The following is a 22,110-nucleotide window of genomic DNA, read 5'->3' as shown; positions in this document are numbered from 1 at the left end:
AGGGGACCCTGGGTTGCCATTAATGGACCCCAACTGTACTTGCCTCCCTGCCTGGCCACTTGCCTCTTTAAGCCCTTGGGGGCCGAGGGGCTTCAGAAATCTGGGCAGGTGAAGACAAGCAGTGTGTAGTCTCAGCTGAGGGAGGGGTGTGGCTGATGGCCTTTCTGTTCCCACACTTCCACGGTCACGGGTGACAGCTGAGCTACTGGGGCTGTGGTTTCTCTGCGTCATCCTGTGCTTGCTGACAAATAGCACTGCATCGTGTGGAGCCTGTGTGCAGAGAACCTGGGGGTTCACCCTGCTGAGAAACGGGGCTCCCGACACCAGGAGATCCTCATTCCTCCCTGGAAGTGCTGCCTTTGAGATATGTCTATCCTGGAGTTGGGTCTGAGAGGCCACAATCTGAGCAGACCTTCACCCACATGGCTCGTGTGCCCACCGAGAGCGGGAGGCAAGATGCCTCACTGCGGTGGCTGGTTCCACTCTATGTGGCCGGCAGCAGGGTGGGAAGACGCCTGGCTCTGAGCCATGACCCGGGACACACCGGTTTGGCGTTCCTCAGCTGGCAAATGCCCAGGCTTTGCCGCAGCGTCCCCACCCCGGCACCCTCGTCGTCCCCTTAGTCTCTAATGACGCACTCGAAACGGACTGGCCTGCAAGTACGTCATGGAAAAGTTGGCTCTGGATTCTTTGTAGCTGAGCCAAAGATCTGAGCCAAAGATGGGCCGTGCAGCACGACCTGGCGAGACCTAGATAGGTTTGGCTTTATGGGCCTGGCCTTCTTGCCTCTCCAGCGTCAGCTAGGGGGTAACCTGCAGAGTCAGCCTGCGAACAATCCCTCACATTGCCTCACTTCGCGTTTGGGATTCCACCTAATAGAGGAACTCTTTGTTTTCAAAGGATTCCACTTGAAGTCCCAATATTTGTTTGCTTCAGGGATTTGGGGCGGGAGCTAATTTTAATAGCAGCCGCCATGTGCTGGCCGTGTATGCACGTGGCTTCATTATAGACCGTCCGTGGCGAATGCTTGGCAGGCTCGTGAAGGGCCAGGAGCACGTCCGAGGAGGGCCTGGTGGGGCTGCAGTGGTGTCTGGGGCAGACTGGACATAGCAATGTGGACGGAGCCGGGTGTGACCGTTTTTGTCTTGGGCTGACTTTGAAGGCAGAAGTACTGAGTTCCTATCACTTTTCCGTTCAGAACCTGTGCCTCTTGAGGTTGTTTTCATCAACGCTGACCCACAGTGAGCTCAAGGCACAGAGGAGGGACACTACTCCTTGGTTTACTCATGTAGGAAAATTGAATGATTCACAGCAAGACAGAACTCTATAGTTGGTTTCAGAGACTTATTTCCTTTTGTGCGGTTCGGGAATGAATCAGTTGGTTGTGAGATCACCTCTCTTTCTTCTTAGTAACTCTGGCCATATGAGTATGTTTGAATTAGTTAAATGTTCCTTGAGCATGTGACCTCAGCGACTTTTGCTAGAATATAACTCAGGATGATGGATTATCCTGCCTGAGGCTGGGAATGGAAATTTGGGGATCATGCTTGTAAGTTAAAGCTGTTACAAAGCCTTATTGGCAGAGTTGTAGGACCATGGGAATCCACTCAGGTTAGGGTTGTTTTCTGCTGCAGCCTCTGAAGGGTGAGAAGCCATGCTTCGACCACCAAAGACTTCCAGAGTCGTGTTTCTCAAATTTTTATTGCATACGGATCATGTGGGGATCTTCTTAAGATGAATTTTCAGATTCAGTAGGCTGGGGGGGGGTGGGGCCTGAAAATCTGCATTTCTAACAAGCTGCCTGGTGATGCCGATGCTGCCGGTGGGTGGGCCGCACTTTGAGTGGCAAGGTTCCAGAACAGTGATTCTGACAATACGGTGTTCCGACCAGCAGCAGCAGCACCAGGAAATCTGTTAGACGTGCAAATTCTTGGGCCCCATTCCAGACCCGTAGAATCAGAAATTCTGAAAGTGGGGCTCAGGGGCTGGGTTTTAACAGGGTTCACAGGTGATTCTGACGTCTGTTCAAGTTTGAAAACCACCATTATCCTGCAAAATGAATTGCACGTCACCCTTTAGTGTAACACACTCCAATATTTAACACTGCTTTACTGTTGGGAGGTTTCCCTTGAGTCTAGCCTCCCATCATTTAGCTTAATTACTCCAGATCTTTTAGGCCTTCTTGAAGTCGTCTATTAAAAGTCCTAATCATGGAATTTTAGGCCTAGAAGGAACTTTAAGATGTGTCCTGACTCCTTTTCCCCATGCTGCACGCTCCTCTGTGAACCTTGTCCACCTTTGAGCTTTCAAAGGAACTGATGGAAAGCATTAGAGTCAAAGTTAAGTTGAAGAAGTATCTACAACCCACTTGTGATATTTTATCAGTGCCCATCACTTCACCTCTGTCGGAGGTTTGGATCATTCTACTTCCTTCAATTTGGAGTTTAAAGATATTTCTATACTGCCTTAGAGCTTCAACTCCTATACTCGTGTTATTTAAAATTTTTTTCTAAAAAGGACAGCAGTGGGAAAGAATAATTAAACTCTATAGGCGCTTTTAAACAGTTTTATTGGATTTGAAATTAAACAGAGGCCTGGGGAGGTTGCTCCGGGGACAGTGAATGCACAGAAGCTAACAATTGTCAGGGGTTGCTATAGAAGAGGGGAGTGTGGGGACACAGGGAGCTTTTCAGAAGGCAAGAGGCTTCAGAGTCAGGCAATAATCCTTGCCGCACGGAACTTTTCAAACTAGATTATATTCATAAACTCTGACTACGGGAGTGAAGGGTGTAAACTCCTCTCTCTATCAGGCTGTGAGTTTCTGATGAATGGGGACAGCGTAATGACTCTATGACTGAACGAAAGTAGGCAAATCCAGTCCAAACAGCAGTGTACCTCTATTGCCAGGAGGCTCTCTGGTGGAGGCACAGTTAAGCAGGAGGTGCCCGGAGACCCTTGTACTTTGACTAGAGGAGCCAAACCAATTTTCCCATTTGGGCATTTGGAGCATTCTTTCCTAGTTGAGTGTCTTGATATTGAGGTGAGAAGTCTCTTTCCCCACCCAATTCCTGAGAGTAGCTGGCTACAACAGCCATCTGCAAACAAAGGGAAACTGGACACTCTTAGGAGTCCTGAGTCTGGTGCAAGGTTTTCCAGTTCCCCACTGCCCGGGCCTGCCCAGCATCAGCCTCTGGTGTCCCACAGACATTTATACGTGGTCCTTGCAAATGCACACAGAAATCCCAAAGAGAATTCCATTTATTCTTAGTTTTCCTAGTGGAGAGTTTTCAAGTTGAGCAAAAAGACATATCTCCAGATAATTGTGGGAAAAAGGCCCAGACAAATGCATAACTACAAAGAACAATTAGCAGGAAACTCGCAGTGGGAAAGAGCCTGGTCAACGTTCACTCCAAAGGACTTAAGATGTATGAATTTGGACAGACTGAACAACCCGCTGATTTTGACCTAAATAAATGACCCAATGGTAACAAGAGCTCTATGAAAGAAATTGGGCCACGGCCATCAATTGCTTAACCACTTTGCCTCCAACCCATGAATTTATAACGTTAGAAGCCTTTCAGAGTGGAGTGTGGGGTGTGAGGAAAGAAAGGTAAGGTGGCATTTTCATCTAAGTAGGGCATGTGCTGACTGAATCAGTGTTGAGGGTTCTTTCTAGTCTATGGCCTTACATAATTGGTTGGTTACATTCTCCAACCTGAAGGCATCTCTGACAGAGTGAGAATATTTCAAGAATCTCAGAGAATTTAGAGTCAACCTCCAGTTGTGCAGGGGTTGACCCTCACTTCTGGAAACCATTCAGGATCCTGGTTTTTCTTCTTTCCAGCACTTAATCCCTCTCCTGTGCTTCCCGCCCCCAACCCACCCACCCCCCATCTCTTTTTGGGCCTTTCCACAGCTCGTTAGGCAATTCAAATAACGGCTAGGCAAAGAGTATAGCATAAAAAAAAAAAATAATGAGTGAAACTAATATGTATAAAATCGACTCATTAATCCTGAATCTGGCATCGGTATGGGCAGGAAGAAATTGAGACTCTTGGCAAATGTGTTATTTTGGTTACTGATAACCGTCCATCAATGAATTGTTACTTGCCTATCAACACCTCGAGTAACGTTTCTTTGAGTTAGTTTTTTTGTGATTATAAATGTTTTTACGATATGAAGAATGTGCCTTTAGTTTCACTTAGACCATAAATTTGCCCCGAATGATCAGAAAATGTAATATCTGTACTGCTAGTCCCCCTGTGCCTAGCCAAATGGATCATTCTCCCCACTCCCAAACCCTTGATGAATGAAAACAGCAAAAACGTACCTGTCCTGCCGTGTCATACAGTCCGAGCAAATGTTGCTTGCCTCCCACTGTCACAGTCACTAGGGGAGAAGAGAAGAGGAGAGTCCATAAATGCGAGCTTCCATCAGGAGGCTTCACATGTCTCCATGCCAACATCTTCCTGGGAGGCAAGGATAAGCATATGCCTCACCCATGTATATTCTAAACCAAGCCGACAGCATGATTTGCAAGTGAAAGGCAACCTTGGCCTGCAGTGAGAGCAGATGAGCTCATCCAAGTCCAAATTTCTCAACTGAGATGAATATCACTTGTGCCACTAGGACACTCTGTAGGCTACTCATTGATCCCCATCAGGCCCTGGAATATCAAGATCCTGAAGCAAAAGGATGCTGGACCCTTTCTGGGTTAGGGTATTTTTTCCTTTTTTTTTTTTTTTTTTTTTTTGTTGGAGCCACCTTTCAGGATACAGAATCGTGTAAGCAACTTCTCTGTTTGAACTCTCTCTGCTTCTGTCTGTCCCTGAAATATTGATTAAGCCACAAAAGCACAGAATAGTAGCCCACTGACATAGTTTAGAGTCTATAAGGCAAAGCTAATAATGAAACGAGAAGGGCTTCACCTTCATTTTAAAAAGGTTTTTCTGGTTTGTTTTGTTTTTATTTAAAAAAAATTTTTTTTAATGTTTATTTATTTTGGGGACAGAGAGAGACAGAGCATGAATGGGGGGGGGGGCAGAGAGAGAGGGAGACACAGAATCAGAAGCAGGCTCCAGGCTCTGAGCCATCAGCCCAGAGCCTGACGCGGGGCTCGAACTCACGGACCGCGAGATCGTGACCTGAGCTGAAGTCGGACGCTTAACCCACTGAGCCACCCAGGCGCCCCTGGTTTGTTTTGTTTTTAAATTGAATAGTCCAGTGCGTTAGCCCAACTGATTTATTACGATTTTGAACCTCAGTTGCCAGAGGAGATGTTGCACGGGTTCGCTTTCACATACCTAAAGGGTGCATATAGAGGGAAAAGTGGGCAGTTTGATTTACCCAGCAGGTTCACTGCCTTGCCAAGCAATTGTGGCCAAAAGTGAGAAGTGATATAGGGACACCCACTACTCTGTACATGTCTGGAAATGAAATAAAGTCTCATCTTGAAACTCAACTCAGATTGAACACATGCAATGCAAAAGTAATACAATTCTCATGATGAATGAAAAGAGCCAATTTAAATTCCAGCCCCGCCCCCCGCCCCCCCCCCCCATTTAATCTCTTTTTAGAAAAAGAAAGTAAAGTATGTGGGAGAATGTGATTTTTTTCCCCCTACTTGATCAAAAAATGTGCAAATGCAGGGAAAGATGATTTTTGGCTCCTTCTACCCTTAGCTGTATAGGAAAGACAGACAGACTGCATAGCAACCTTTATCACTGTATCTCCTATAGAGGCTGGCCAGATTCTCCAGTCTGCTCAGAGTTGCTGATTCTGTTATGCTGTTACTTTTATTTGTTTTCAGGTTCCCGGACTACATGTATGCTAAGTACTTCTCAATGGCTCATTCTTTGAAAAGCACTTGTTTAAAAGCACTGCCTCCCTAGACCCCAGGAACGATTTTTCTTATCTACCCAGATCAACATGGGTTCAGCCTGATAACATGGCTGTAGCCACTGCGACGAGCTTTCAAATTGTGTTTTTAAGCAGTGAACCCCGTTCCATGCATCCCTGGTGCCGATGCTGACAGAAGAGGGGGCATTCAAACATTTTTATTTCCTTTCATATTTCCAGAGCTTTGTTCTGTTATATTTTCCTCTTCCTGCATGCGTGGAGCCCAGTCAGATGTTCCTGAAATCTGCCTACATGGTTTCTTTAATGACCAAGTCACTACCTAGTCATGGATCAGGAATGAATGGAACAAATCCAGCCATTACAACATGGAATTTCCTGCCTCTGGTGAGCCCAGTACATGCAGGTCAGGGCCAGCTGTTCTGGAGACCCTCTCGGAGCCTCCCACGACCTCCACGCCCAGAGCCATCTGTGGAGTGAGGCCCAGATGCCTAGTTATCCTCATGGCCCCTTTGGGCCCTGCATATATTCCCAAACAATGGCACTGACCTTTGTCATGGGGGCGCTGTTGGGGTTTCCCTCCAGGCTGCTTTCCCTCAGGCCCCACCCTTCTCTCTCTGGGTACCTTTGACTGCAGGGACTTGTACCAGGCCTGTGTGAGTGCCAGCCCAGTGAGTTTGGACTGTGGAATGAGAGTCTGGGCGTAGTTTTCCCTTCTGTCTGTCCTTCTCTCACTCAAGGGTTGATCGGGTTCCTAGACCATGCTCAGTGTTGGGTGTGGAAAGACCAGATACAGTTCCTCTTGTCATGGGGCCTGGGGAGGAGGGGTTTAGTGGCAAAGCCTGGGCACCGCGCAATGTAGTAAATGCTATGTCGTAGCATGGAAGGGTGTGGGAGCACACAGCGGGGGTATTTCTGTATCACTATGCATGTGTGCATGTGTGTGAGTGCTGGTGGCGTGTGGGAACATGCAGGGGGCCCTACTGCATGTGTGTGCATGTGTGTGTGATGTGTGCGTGCACACACCCCCACGCACCCTCTCTGCTGGAGCTTCATCAGAGAAGGCTTTCTGGAGGACATGTCTAAGCTGAGTCCCACGAATGGCCAAGAGTTGCCCAGGGTGCACTGGGGAGGGGCAAGGGGTGGTTCACCTGCTACCCAGGGTGCACTGGGGGAGATGGGGCCCCATAGGTGAGCATGGAGGGCTGTCCTGACTCACTAATTTAGACACTTTTGCTGAAGGCTTTGTTAAGCTATGAAATCCAGAGTTCTTTTCTCCAGAGAAAATGAAAGAGAAGGAACTGAAATAATTTCCTTGTGTTAAGGCAAAGTGGTGGGAGGAGAGAGGGTGGCATTTTTTGGGCGGAAGCCGTGTTGGCTTTCAGCTTTGCTGTGTAGGGACTGTCTAGTCTGTGTGTTTGGTCAGCCCTGGTAGAAAGAATCCTAAAGAAAGGGGCAGAGCCCCCGGAAGGCGCTGTTATTCTCTCTTTTCTGCCCTCCTATTCTCCTATTCTATTGGAAGGAAGATGAGTGGATCACGCAGATGATTCTAGGGAAGACCGAGGGACAGATCCGAGCATTAATCACGCCTTGCGGAGATTGCAAATGGCTTTGTGAGTCCGTATCTCAACATAGTAGTGGATGCCTTATTGCTTGCTATCCTGTATCCTACAAAGTTCCCTGATTTGGAAACAAATCAGTCACAACAGCACAGAAGGAAGACATGCCCCAAAATGCTAATAGTAAATGTAGTGAGGTTGAAAGAGCAGGATCTTTTAAGTCAGATGGTTCTGTGTTCGACACCTGTCTCTGCCATTCACTATCCGAGTGACCTTCGGAAAGCCACCTAACATCCCTGAGCCTCTCCTTTCTCATTTGTTAAAAATGGGAATAACATCACTTCCCAAAGAGAGCAAATTAAATGAGAAAATGCCTGGTACACAGGCTGGCCCATAGTGAGTGCTCCACAATTGTTACCTTCCCTCCTTGACAGATCTTTCCTGAACCTTAAGTAACGACAGGAGCCAGTCTGCGCTGCTCTCCACTGTATACGCAGTGCATATTAACTAGCACAAAATTTCATGATATTTGTGAATTACTGGTCACTTTCTACCCCAGACGATAGCTGTTTAGATCTGTGTCTTGTATCTCCCACTGGATCAGAAGACCCTTGAGGACAGACTCTCCATGCTTCACATCCTGCAGAACACACAGCACAGTTGCTGGTATATGCAACAGATGCTTAACACACGGTATAGGAATGGAGCACCAGAGGTGACTCAGGCAAAAGAAAGTCCTTCAAAATGTGCAGAGCCGCGCGCGGCTAGAAGCTCTCTGGCAAGACACTAATGCTGGGAAGCGCCTGCAGCCAGCAAATCTGCCTGGCAGACAACGTCAGGCTAAAATCCCAGACCACCTTCTATTCTTGGAGCTATTAGAGTTGTTTCCTGAGCTTAGAGAGGCTTTCAAGAGAATGGGTCAAAGGACCTGCTAAGGGCTCAGATGGTTCTCTCAGTAGAGTGTGAAAAGTTGTCAGTGACCTGTTAAGTATGTGAAATGAAGGCCGTCTTCTCCAAATCCATTAAACTCTTTGCTTCCTTGTGTTCCTCTGTGCAGATCGGAGTGGTTAATTTTGTGAGCTGGAAGAGGTGCTAATAAAGTCTAAGTCAGGGGTTTGCTCTCTGGAGGGTCGGCTAGCTTCACCCAGGCAGGCTCTGAGCCTTCTCCTCTTGACATTTAGTCACCTCCTGGCACCGAGTGGATGAGGAAGTGTTGGCCATTCCCTGTAAACCAGCTCAAACCGCCAGCCCAGCCCAGCACTAGGAATCTGATCCAACGTCCCTCCCCCTGATACGTGGTGGACTGGAAGTTCTCATCTGCCAAGAGCAGTCTTTTGAAGTCAATGTGATGAATATACGATGAATCCAAAGGACTGGAATGGTGAAAATTCCAGGTCAGGAGGGAGCTTCCGTTCCTTTCCCAGCACATGCCCTGCTCTCTGCCTCGCTCATGTTGAGCGTGCTCTCTTGGAGGAGGTAGGATGAGGCAGATCTGAAGAGGTGTGTGGATGTGATACCTTAAAGGTGCTGTTTCAGAGGAAGAAACACTAGAGGATATACATGGCAGGAAACAGAATTTTAGGCAAGTTAAAAACATGGCTCTCAGCTAAATATAGGATGAAGATATGTCAAAGTTTTATTAACTCATTGATGAGAGAACTAGTAAGATGATAAATCTTGTACAAGGAGCGTTTTGAAGAGCTGACATTTATAGGTACTTAAAAAGCAAAATGTTGACATGAGGTGACTAGCTTCACTAGGAGACTGGATGTTGTCCTATGGAAAAGATAACCTGGGGTGTTCTCTTTTCTACTGAACAGGAATTATTTGCATGTCTACGTGACAAGATTTACAAGTTAACATGCACCTTCAGACCATCTCAACTTTTAGTTAATAGCAGAATCAAACAAAGGTACGTTCCCCTGGATTATTAATGCCTGGGGGGAGGGTGCTAACCACTGTCCCGGCATGACAGCAGAAGGACAGTTTCATGCTCTTGGCCTTATATCCAAGCTTCAGAGGAGTTCTGCTCATGTCTGAGTTCAAGTTCATACTTTGTGACTCATTTGGTGAGATGTGGGGCAAGCCGGTAGGTCTCTATCACCTGGAAATGAACAAATTGTGTTTACCCTAAAGGGGTATAAAAACTCTTTCTTGGGAATGCAAGCTGGTGCAGCCACTCTGGAAAACAGTATGGAGGTTCTTCAAAAAACTAAAAGTAGATGTACCCTACAACCCAGCAATTGCACTACTACGCATTTATCCACGGGATACAAGTGTGCTGTTTCGAAGGGACACATGCACCCCCATGTTGATAGCAGCACTATCATCAATAGCCAAAGCATGGAAAGAGCCCACATGTCCATCAATGGATGAATGGGTAAAGAAGATGGAGTATTACATACAATGGAGTATTACTCGGCAATCAAAAAGAATGAAATCTTGCCATTTGCAACTACATGGATGGAACTGGAGGGTATTATGCTAAGTGAAATTAGTCAGAGAAAGACAAAACTCATATGACTTCACTCGTATGAGGACTTTAAGAGACAAAACAGATGAACATAAGGGAAGGGAAACAAAAATAATCTAAAAACAGGGAGGGGGACAAAACAGAAGAGACTCATAAATATGGAGAACAAACTGAGGGTTACGGGAGGGGTTGTGGGAGGGGGGATGGGCTAAATGGGTAAGGGGCACTGAGGAATCTACTCCTGAAATCATTGTTGCACTAGATGCTAACTAATTAGGATGTAAAATAAAAACAAAACAAAACTCTTTCTAAGCTGTTCATAGCTAGGGGTAATCATCACAATGGCTTGTCTTGTGTCCAGGGGGCTGCAAGAAAGGGAGATTTAAATGAAAACTCTCGATTCTGACTCTCATCATGCTTGCTGACTGACCTTTTCCCACTTCAGCATCAGCCACTGACCTTTTCCCACTCTGAACTTTTCTGACCCTCATCCCCTGCTCTTCTTCTTTTCTGGAAGAATGTGTCTGGGACAGTGATTTACCTAGTTCCACTGGCTGCTCTCAGGCGCTGCTTACGTGCGTTTGTGACCTGGTTGAAGCCTCAAAGTGTGCATGTTCATTTTTTAAGGGACCAACTCAGAAGCATCTGAGATTTCCTTCAAGTTAAAATAAGTTAGAAAACTGTATGAAACTAGAAATAAACAATACATTTTCCTAAATATGAGTTGGTTGTGAATTCCTTCCTGGTGGGTTGCAAACTTCCACTGTATATATTTCTCTTTATGAGGCTTGAAACCTTTCTCACCCATCTACGCTGGCCTATCCCAGCCAGTTCTACCCCCTTCTTTGCAAGGAATGCTTCTTGTTTGCTGAGTTGCAGACTCTCCCCACCCTCATTCCCTCCCATCCCCCCTGAAATAAAGTTGCCTGGGGAAGTCTCTTACTTGATGCGTAAGCCTGAGGTGTTGTTCCTGCAGAATATAGACTGTGCAGAAAACCAAACAGCCTTCCCGAGAATCTGTTAGGACTCTGAACTGAGGGCTCTTCTGGGGGTTAGGTCTGCAGGTATGTCCTACAATAATGAGAGTTCCATTGGAACAGGGTAACACATATCCGCTATACGTCTCCCATCTCCGGTCCTACTCCTTTCTCCTTTAGGTATTTAGGTATTACGAAGGGGATTTGGTTTGTAGTTGTTTTGGGTTGTACCTGCCCTGGTTTTGAAGGCAGAAGAACTGGTTGGAACTGTGAACTCACTCTGAAGGAACTCTGGGGGAGCTCGAGCAAGCCACAGCTTCCCGAAGTCTCGATTTTCTTCTTGGAAGTTTGAGGAGCAAAAGGGAGCGTGAGCAGGATGATTTTGTAGAGCAAGACTTATGCAGATGTCAGGTGGCATCACTGAACAAACGGCTTCTGAAATAACAGTACTTTCGAGAACAGAGCTTGTGGGAATGAAGCTGCCTCGGTTCTGGTTTGGGGTGTGTGTTCCGGAAAGGTCTGCCCCCACCAGTACTTGTTTGATGACGGAAGAGAAGGAGGAGGAGGAGGGGGAAGAGCTTGTTTAGTTCCAGGGCTTTTGGAACCGACTGGGGAGGCTCACATTAATAGTGTGTTCCCATCAAGGGTTTTCAAGGAATTTCAAAGAGCTGTGATTCCATGACGTCCACATCCTGGAATTTCAGAGTCCTGCTTGGCCTCGCTTTTCTTTCCACAGCATTCATTTGGTCGCCACATCCTGCCCATTCCACCTGCTAGGTACCTCAGGAATGGGACTCTTCTTTAGCCTTTTTGTAGCTGTTCCCGTGCAGTCCCTCACTCCCAGCCTTGTCAGTGGCCTCCTGATCCACATCCGGTTCTCCCAGGCTCATCTGCTGGTTTTCCTTCCTGCCATCAGAGTTCATGCAGCTGTGGCTCCTGAACAGCTCCAAGATAAACTTCAAACACCTTCCAAGAGTGTACAAAGTCCTTGTAGTCTGGCCCTGGCTTGCCATTCCAGCTCTCTTTTATTTCTTACCCTCCAATGATCCAACACTCATGATGCCTTTGCTTAGACTCTTCCCCCTGGAATTCTGGGAAAAGAAATTCTGGAATGCTTTCCCCACACTTGTCAGTCTGGGAAACTCCCACAGTCATAAACACACTTCCATAATTTTTTCTTGATTCCCCCAAATAACATTAAGCTTCTTTCCATGCTCTTTTGCTCAGTGGGCCATAAAGCGTTGTGTATTCTTTATTCTCACATCTCAGAGTCTAGCATGGACCTTCCATGTAACTCCATAAATATTGGTTGGGTAACTGAAAAGTGTATTATTACCATTAAAAAAAAATTGAAATGTTATTTATTTTTGAGAGAGAGAGAGAGAGAGAATATGTGAGTGGGGGAGAGGCATAGAGAGAGGCAGACACAAAATCCGAAGCAGGCTCCAAGCTCCGAGCTGTCAGCACAGAGCCTGACGTGGGGCTCAAACCCATGAACCATAAGATCATGACCTGAGCCGAAGTTGGACACTTAACCAACTCAGCCACCCAGGCGCCCCTGAAAAGCGTATTAAACTCATCCCAAAATGAAGGTTTTCTCTGAGACACCTATTTTCTGCAGATGAATCTTTGGCATTTCCCAAAGAGTCACCACGAGTTTTTCAACACACTAATTAGCAAGATGGGGTCACCAGCAATGTTGTCCTGCACGAGAGCTGGCCTACCTGTTGTAAGAGGATGCCTCGGCAATGGGGGTCCCCTGGGTGGGATCTGTGCTTGGGGCACTCTGCCACTTTTCCAGGCAACCATCATTAGCTACAGAATTGCCAGATTCTAGGCCACTGGGGCAGGACCACTGCCAAGGCGTCCTGAGGTTCACTAAGGCTGTGGAAGCCATTGTAGCCAGGCAGCTTGGCATTAGCCACAGAGTACAGGGGAGCCGTCTTTTAATTAAGACTTTGAGAGGAAGTGACTGAATTATAAGTGAAGCCTGCACACAGGCTTGTGGTGGCAAACCAGAGCATGCCTTTTGCAGAATCCCCTATATAAAGAGATACTTTTAGGGGCGCCTGGGTGGCGCAGTCGGTTAAGCGTCCGACTTCAGCCAGGTCACGATCTCGCGTTCCGTGAGTTCGAGCCCCGCGTCGGGCTCTGGGCTGACGGCTCAGAGCCTGGAGCCTGTTTCCGATTCTGTGTCTCCCTCTCTCTCTGCCCCTCCCCCGTTCATGCTCTGTCTCTCTCTCTGTCCCAAAAATAAATAAACGTTGAAAAAAAAAATTTTTAAGAGATACTTTTAAAAATGCCAGATTCTTCATAAATTGCTAAAACCCCTTCACAATTATTAAGTTTCCACTGAGGTATGGTAGAATAAATGCCTAAGGTGGAGGAGGAAACTTCAATTTTAGCCTTTTGACTCCGTGATCTATATGTCTCATAGTAGCCACCAGGGGGAGCTAGTGAAAAAAAAAACAGATTCCCTGGTTTCACACCCACCCCTAAGATTTTGAGGAATAGGTCCCGGGTGGAACCCAGATATCTGCATTTTAAACCAGCTCTCCAGGAGAGTGAGTCAGATCTGAACCTCTGTTTCCTCATCTTTAAGATGAGACTAATAACTCGATTACTGTAGAGAATCCCATCTGCTTTAGACGGGCGTTGTGAAATTAGGTGAGGTAATATGTGGGAAAAACGTAAAATTTACAGAATGCTGGGCAGATATTATCTTTTTGGCCATACCTGCCCCACAATCCAGGAAGGAGGGAGTTTGAAAGTAACAACAGCGTGCTCCCCTCCTTGTCTAGAAGTAGTCACTTTGGAAATGCAAACACCTGGTGACGATAAAAGTGGAATAGTGTGTTCCTGTCAAGAATTTTCAAAGAGTTATTAGGCTCATAAAAATTCTATCGGGTGCCAGCCATAACTAGTTAGAAAATATGATGGAAAACATCCTTTCCACAATAACAGCAAAAACTATAAACTGCCTAGTAATGTGCAAGACCTTTCTGGAACAAAGCACTCTGTTGAGCTACCTAAAAGATGGAAATGGAGAAACACTCATGGATTTGGGTGGGAAGCTCTGTATTTTAAAGATAACATGTAGGCATCCTCTATTTAATAAGTGTAAAGCGATTCCAATGGGATTTTTGAATTGGGAACACAACAGAGTGATTACAGTAGTCATACAAAAAATTAAACTAGTGAGAATAGCAACTAATTAAAAAAATGACAGGATAGCCATATTAATATATGTTAACATGTATTTTAAAGTTATGAGAGAAGCATGACGCCAGCATAAGAATGAATGAAACAGAACAGGAATCTCAGCCACAGAGCTGTTGCTACATGTGCAAGGAGTTAGGATCTAAGTGGCAATGGAAAAAGATGAAGCATTCAATATATTGTGTTTAGACAGTTGGTTACTATTTGGAAATAAAACAGCACGTGAAGAACACTATGAAGAAAATGATTGACATATTTAATTTTATTTCAGCATGCTCTCTTGACTTGAAACCTGCGTGTTCTTTTCTCAACAATACTGGATTTAAAAACATTTTTTAAAAAAGTTTCTTTTTTGAGCAATTTCTACACCTAAAAGTGGGGCTTGAACTCATGACCCTGAGATTAAGAGTTGCAAGCTCTACCAACTGAGCCAGCCAGGCATCTCTGATGTATTTGAATTTAAAAAAAGAGGGGCGCCTGGGTGGCTCAGTCGGTTAAGCGTCCAACTTTGGCTCAGGTCATGATCTCATGGTCTGTGAGTTCGAGCCCCACGTCGGGCTCTGTGCTGACAGCTCAGAGCCTGGAGCCTGCTTCGGATTCTGTGTCTCCCTCTCTCTCTGACCCTCCCCTGTTCATGCTCTGTCTCTCTCTGTCTCAAAAATAAACATTTAAAAAAAATAAAAAAAGAAAGAAAAGTAAGTGTACTGGGAAAAAATCGTCACAATATATGAAGTTTAGAGAAGGTTATCTTTGATACATAGGGTACATTCTAATCAATGAGAGTAATAATTAATCCAAAAGAAAAGAAATAAAGACCCGGGCCAATAAATATTGGAGTGAGAAATATTCAAGTTAAACAAGATACAATTTCTGGATTATCAGACTGCCAAAGATGAATGGAATGGTACCCAGTATTGGTGAATACATGAGCTGTGGACACTCATACACTGATGGAAGAAATGTAAGTTGGTTCATGTTTTCTGGTGAGTCATTTGTCAATATAGATCAAAAGCCTGAACATGGGTCTACCTCTGCAGCGTATCTCCCCAGCATATCTGTGCACAATAATACACACACACACACACACACACACACACATTATGACAATTTATCACCAAAGTTTTTCTAATTGCTAACAGCTGGAAACAATCTAAATGTTCATTGACTGGGGATTCAGTTCAGTTATGGAGCAACCTGGCAATGCAACCTTTTAAAGAATACGGAGAAATGAGACAAAATATTGAGGATATAATGTCTAGATAGGAGGAGGTAAAATTCTGCATTGCATCTGTAAAAATATTTATAGAAAAGTCTCTTCATGTTTTCCATACTTTGTTACCATGAACATGTAAGTCAGAAAAAAATGACATTTGGGTGCCTAACAGTTTCATCCTGTTGTGATTATCACTGTTCTATATGGATTAGATTAAATGTCATCTGGGTTGTTTCCCGTCACTTACTTTCTACCATTTCTTCCAGGTTCACTCTATGATTTTGTCTTAGGCTTATGCAGATTTATTTTAGGCTGTGGGAGCAAGCTCATATTTTTACACGAAGGCACCTGTGATACCCCTGTGGCAGCGGAAGGTTATAAACTATATTGTGGAGCCCCTCATCATCTTCAGAGAATTATGATGAGCCACTAATGCTCTATCCTTGCTTTTCAAAGGTACCAAGAAAATAGTGTACATTTAAGGATGCTGGGATCTGCTGAAATGTATTAGTTGTAAAACACAACAAGTGTATGAGCTGTAAAGACAACGGCAGTAAATTGGTTCCAAATATAGCCCTTTACTGACAATGTCTAGGTGTAGTGAAATACACCAGCCCAGCAAACAGTTAGAGTGTGTGTTTCTGCTCTCAATAACTTCTCTACCAAAGAATTACTAGATAATTTGGAGAACATTAAGCAATTCTTCTGTTTTATACTTTTGTGCATGGTTGTTGCCCCAGATTATATTTACTCGTCTGCCTCTTTGTTATTCAGAAGCCTAGAGTTTTATGCGCTTGAGTTTTTTCCTCTATTTCATTTATTGTAGTCTAGTATCCCCAACAAAATAGGGGTTCTTTACAGTTTTATTTTTTACCTGTTAACAACTGTCCAGAAATGTTAATACTTTCTGGTTAGTTATGATCAAAAGAGGATGTATGTGTGGCAATTTGAGATAAGGCAGTTCTTGGAAGTTTTCTGCACTAAATGTCTGTGAGATCATCTTGTAATTTTTGTTAAGTGTTTTCTCAGTTTGTATAAGGCAACGTCTACCACGTAGATGTCCCTGTTCACATGTTTTTCCCCAACTATTTTTCCTCAAACGATCTAACAATAAAATGGAGTTTTGAAGGATGCTAGCCACTTCTGTTAAGGACACGTTCATAAATAGTAGAGGGATGCACTCAGTGAGGCTACCATCAGGCTTTGTGATTTGCACTGTCACTCGAAGCTAGAAAGAAACCTTGTACAAGGCTTGGTGCCTCAGGGTACCTGGGTCAGCAGATTGGCCACCTAAGGCTTTGAATTCTTATTCTTGGTTTGCTGATGCTTTTCTGACCATAAGCGAAAGACAAAGACACCGAAGGGGGATTCTAAACAAAAAATTGTAGCACCACATCCTAAATTCATCTTCTCAGTATTTTTCATAGTCTACCAACAGCCTTGAAGATCTGCCCCATCCTCATTCTTTACCAGCACACCTTCTTTAAATACTTTACTTTTCTTTCTGCCAACACAGGAAAGCCCAGGGTTTGCCTGGCACTCTCCTTTGGGCTTTGGAGGGGAGGGACGCTGAACAGTCAAAGGTATTTTCTCTCTTCCATAGCAGAGGGGGTGGAGGCAGGAATGGGGGGAAAGGTGATGATAATACACATTTTTAATTTAATATACTTTCTTGTATCCCTGACACATTTATAATGCAGATATTTGTTTGTACAGCTCAGGGGGTCACCTGCCAAGCTCTCGTATGGTACCAACATCATGTCTTTCTCTTGGAACCCATAGATACTCAGTAGTTGAAACTACTACATTGCCAAGGATACCAAGGGTAGTTGGAATTGCAGTTTCTACTAGACCAGAAGGTTACAGACTCAAGGGTTGAAGGGGAATTAGAGATAAGGTGATGGTCCTCCTGAGTCATCACTAATTGGTCAGAAGCAAAATGAGCCTGCCAGTGAAAGTCACGTGGACACAGGACCAGGTGGTTGACAGATATAAGTGGGCGGGGAGGTATACTCCACAAAAGAAATACAGGAAGGTGCTGGGTCGGACAGCAGCTAGACAGCTCACTCTCACCTGCCCCTTCACTGGTCTTCAGGAACTAAGGGGCCGGGGACATAATCACATCATTGGTCCAACTAAGAGCAAAGCCTCTGGAGATGCCTGCTAGTTTTCTCAGTGGGAATTCGAGGCCTGGAAGGAGCTTGTGCCAAAAACGAGGACTGTAAAAAGAGGAAATTATAAACAAGTAATCTTGAGGTTTGGAAAATGTTGTCTCATTCCCCTGGGTCATCACTGAGAGGAAATTGACCGCAAAATGTGAGAGCCTGAGTAAAGGGAGGGAGACAAGTGACTTGGGCATATGAGACCATGAAAAGGGCTGATTTCCTCAGTAATTTATTTCAGTATTTCAGTAGATTGTACCCGGCAGCGTGGAGCGTGATAAAAACCAATGTGCTTTTTTTGTATATGGGGATTTCTGAGCATCTTTTTGAAGTTCTGTGACCTGTTTTTTTAAATTTTTTTAATTAATGTTTGTTATTTATTTTTGAGAGAGAGAGAGAGAGACAAGAGTGTGAGCGGGGGAAGGGCAGAGAGAGAGAGAGAGAGAGAGAGGGAGACACAGGCTCCAGGCTCCGGGCTGACAGCACAGAGCCAGAAGCGGGGCTCCAACTCACGAACCATGAGATCATGACCTGAGCCGAAGTCGATGCTTAACCGACTGAGCCACCCAGGCGCCCCTCTGTGACCTAGTTTAAGAAGTGTGCTTCTGGATCTGTGGAAGTGTCTATTATTGCTGTCTGTCTGTCTGTCTGTCCAGTGTAAGGGCCTGTGCAGTTGTGGCTTTAGGAGCAGCTGGTGATGTCAGACAAATTTCATTTCCCTGGGTGAGCTCCCCTCACCCTGTGGGTTTTTTTGTTTTTTTTGTTTCTTTTTTGGTCTCTGGCCTAGTAATTGGTATGTTCCTTTCCCCTGCTCCCTTATCAATACCTATGGATCTCTCCCCCCTCCCCCATTGACGTTCTATAAATGATTAATAACTGACTAGATTGTGAATTCTTTACAGACAAAGACAAACTTCTAGGGTCCAGCAGTGTCTTTATATTCAATAAATGGGTACTGGTTGAATGAATGGATAGCCTAAAATCCATCCCCCCAGGAGGGTATACATTAAAATTTTTTTTAATATTTATTTATTTTTGAGAGAGAGAGACACAGCACAAGTGGGGGAGGGGCAGAGAGAGAGGGAGACACAGAATCTGAAGTAGGCTCCAGGCTCTGAGCTGTCAGCACAGAGCCCGACGCAAGTCTTGAACCCACAAACCATGAGATCATGACCTAAGCTGAAGTCGGAGGCTTCACCGACTGAGCCACCCAGGGCACCCCACATTTTAAGGATGATCATGCAACTGATAAAACTCTAATAGGGATCTCAAGAGCATCTGATAGGTTGGAGGGGAGTTTGTGGAGACTTGCAGCTTTCCTCACACTCAGGAAATCACAGCAGAGGTCCTGGTGATAATTTCTGGTGTGGGCGCCAGGAAACACAATAGTCGAATTGAAGCCGATCAATTCTAGAAAACAAGGAAAGCTATTGAGCCCAAGGCTTGGGCACACTCCAAGACAGACAACGATGGAGTGTTTGCCTAGTTCCCAGCATTGCCACTTGAGACAACCCTGATCTGGTCTTGTGTGACACAAAGGCAGGCCCTTGAGGTTGTCAATTTCAGGGCCCGGGGGGAGCAGCCCAAACCCTTGACCCCAGCCTCTGCCAGGGACGGGCCCACCATCACTCCAACCACCATGCTGCCTGGCAGCCCTGAGGGGGATGGTGCTGGTGCTGCGGACCCTGCTTCCAAATCTCACTCCCCAGCCAGGAAGCCGAGAGAAAAATAGCAAAGCGCATGTGCTAACGATGCTCCAGATAGTTTTTTGAAAATATAGAATTGGTGAGGGATGAATGAGCATTAACCATACTTCTTGAGACAAATTCATGCTTTAAAGCAAGAATCGTCCCATTGGCGGACCCTTCAACGGTCAGCAAAAGGTTTTCTCTTTTAGACTTTAGATCCAAAGATCAGGTCTTCTGGCTTTCCGTGACCGGCTGTGGTTAAATGATCCCGCGGAAGAGTGAGAAGAGAGCAGCCTTACAGACCAGTAAGTGCTGACCCACCTGAAAATAGAGATGGCTGCAGGAAAGCAGAGGTTAGGCAAGAAGAGGGCAGTGGTCTAAACCAGTGAGAGAAAATACCGAACAAATCACTTACGAGACAGTCTAAAACCTACGTGCTTTTGAAGCATTCAGGTGAGTGTATTTTTAGCAGGTGAGGGAATTAGGAATTGGCACTTGCAGGCACATGACAGCCGGATGCTCATGATTAATGACAAACAAGTATCTATTGAATGTCCCTTTGCACGTCACCACCCTGAATTCTGAAGGGTTTTCACCTTGAGAATCACAGAGGCCTTGACCTTTTGTTCAAGTGTAAGGAAAGGCGAGAGGAATAAACAATATGCATAACAAATCTAGAGCTAGCAGCAGGGCTAGGAACATTGTCGAAAAATCCTGCCAATTCTTTTGAAGAGTTGTGGGAATTTCCTAATTTCTCTGTCAAATATGTCACGTTCACATTCCCGTTCTTAGGAGATGCTTCTTACCCCATCTTCGTGTCTCTGTTCTGATGCTGCTGCATTTCTGGGAAGAGGGCTGTCTGAGTGAGGAGTGACCGGAGGGCAGGAAATCCCAGGAGTGGGGGTGGAAGGGGCGGGAAGGTTTAGAGGACCACAGAGACCGGTTGAGTTCCAGGCTGGGGGTGAGGGGGTGTGGGGTTGTGTGGGGTGGGCAAGTGTGTGTGGGGTGGAGTGTGGGGTGTGTGTGGGTGGGGGGGGGAGTGTAGGGGGTGCGGTGTGTGTGAGGTAAGGGGGTGTGGAGGTGTGAGGGTGCATGGGTGTGGGGGTGTGGGGGGTGTGGGGGTGTGTATGTGGGGTGCAAGGGGTGGGAGGGTTTGGAGGACACAGACCCTAGTGTGTGTGGGGGGAGTGGATAAAAAAACAGTTCTTTTATCACACCTGCATGCTAGAGGGTTATTGATTAGGAGGCAGTGATGTTTTTGTGAGGGTCAAAATCAGCTTTAGAAATATTCCTGGACTACTTTCCCAGGGTGAAAAAGTATTTTATATCATTCTTTGGACTAAACTGTTGGTATAAGGACGGAATTGATTTGAATGGATGTTTCCAGATACTGGAGACAGTTCTTTAATATGGTTTTAATTATATCTCAAATTCATATCTTGGCATATCCACAGATGCCTAATTATTTAGTGTAAAAATGGTAAGCAGAATAATGGTCCCCCAAAGATATCCACCTCCTGATTCCCAAAACCTGTGAATATGTTACCTCATGTGGCAAAAGGGACTTCGTTAATGTGATTAAATTAAGGATCTGAGTTGGGGAGATTTTCCTGGATTAGTTGGTGGGCCCGACGTAGTCGCATGTGTCCTCATAAGGGAAAGAGAGACACAGGAATGTCAAGATCAGACATGTCAGAATGGGAACAGAGGTTGGAGTGATATGAAGAAGTCCATAGAAGCTGGAAAAGGCAGGGAATGGGCTTGCCCCTAGGGCTGGTAGGAATACAGTCCTGTTGGCATGTTGATTGCAGCCTAGTGAGATACATTTTGGACCATCGGAAATGTAAAATGAAAAGTTTGTAATTTGTCACAGCAGCAATAGAAAATGAATATAGTAAACTGTATATTGTAAAATATCTACTAGTTAAAATGAATGTTTGGAAGTCAACGATGTTTGGGGAGAGAGGATTTTCTTTGCCTCGGCTTAAAGTTTCCATGTGAAGGGTCTCAACTACTGTTAACACTTTTGGCGTGACCTCTCCGAGGAGAGGAGAGAATTAGGATGTTCTGATTGGTAAATCTGGGAGCGATAACTGGGTGTGCTCAGCCCTCCCATTTTCCCTTTGGGATCTGTCTGTCCAGAAAAGTAAAAGTTCAGAGGTCTCTTTGGATACAGAGGTCTTGGTCTTCCAATGCTTTTTGTGATGGATTAGGAAGCCCACTGTTACCCACATGCCTAAACCCATTCTGGTCTTTTTCTGTTGGATTCTTCCTTCTCTCTCTCAAGCAGGGAAATGAGGTCTTATGTATCGACTCCCCGGAAACACGACTCATCACATAGATAAGCTTTCTCTTTTCCTTGAATAACTTATTTGTCATTATTTAATTTATTTATTATGTCTTGCTTAGTTCCAGACAGTATTTAAGATGGCTTATAAGTACATTATAATTAAAAATGAGGAGCAGAGGGAAAATGAAGGGAGGGTTGATTAGATGAAACCAGAATGAGGTTAGAATGCAAAATACGTATCACGAGAGTCTCCTCTAATGCTGGCAGGGGTTGAGGATGGGGAAGCTCACAAATTTGACCCTGAACTTCTTATCAGTCAAAGTGAAGAGGGAGGCCTAACTAGTTAATGATTTATAGAATCATTACAGAAACAAAATGGAATTATTTATGGAATATGGCAGCAAAATTGGTTAGTCAAGAGAAACACAACTATCCTGAGGACTGAAACTGTGGAAAACTTTGTCCTGGGTCTTCATAATGGGAATGCTTATAGAATGTAGTGAACAGGATTCTAAACACTATGTTGAGTAAATATGGCTATATACTTCATGATCCATTTCTTACCTCAGTGTAAGTAAATGGTACAATGGTACAATAAAACACACTTCTTTTCTTTACAGTGAATATTTATTGAGCATCTACTATGGGTCAGAGAAAGTGGTGCTGGGGCATA

The 22,110-nt window shown here is 45.1% G+C and overlaps 1 protein-coding gene across 1 annotated transcript in view; it reads right to left on the bottom strand.

Moving 5' to 3' along the window:
- The window catches only part of RHOJ (ras homolog family member J), an 85,879-nt gene that overhangs the window by 20,713 nt on the left and 43,056 nt on the right, over nucleotides 1-22,110 (bottom strand). The window contains exon 2 of the mRNA XM_030319259.2: nucleotides 4,331-4,389. Coding sequence (XP_030175119.1) covers nucleotides 4,331-4,389 — 59 coding nt within the window. The remainder of the gene's footprint in view (nucleotides 1-4,330; nucleotides 4,390-22,110) is intronic.

The sequence above is a fragment of the Lynx canadensis genome, chromosome B3, assembly GCF_007474595.2.
Source record: "Lynx canadensis isolate LIC74 chromosome B3, mLynCan4.pri.v2, whole genome shotgun sequence".
Classification (NCBI taxonomy): domain Eukaryota; kingdom Metazoa; phylum Chordata; class Mammalia; order Carnivora; family Felidae; genus Lynx; species Lynx canadensis.
Note: the sequence above shows the minus strand (reverse complement) of the source record. Positions and strands in the feature narration are given on the sequence as shown.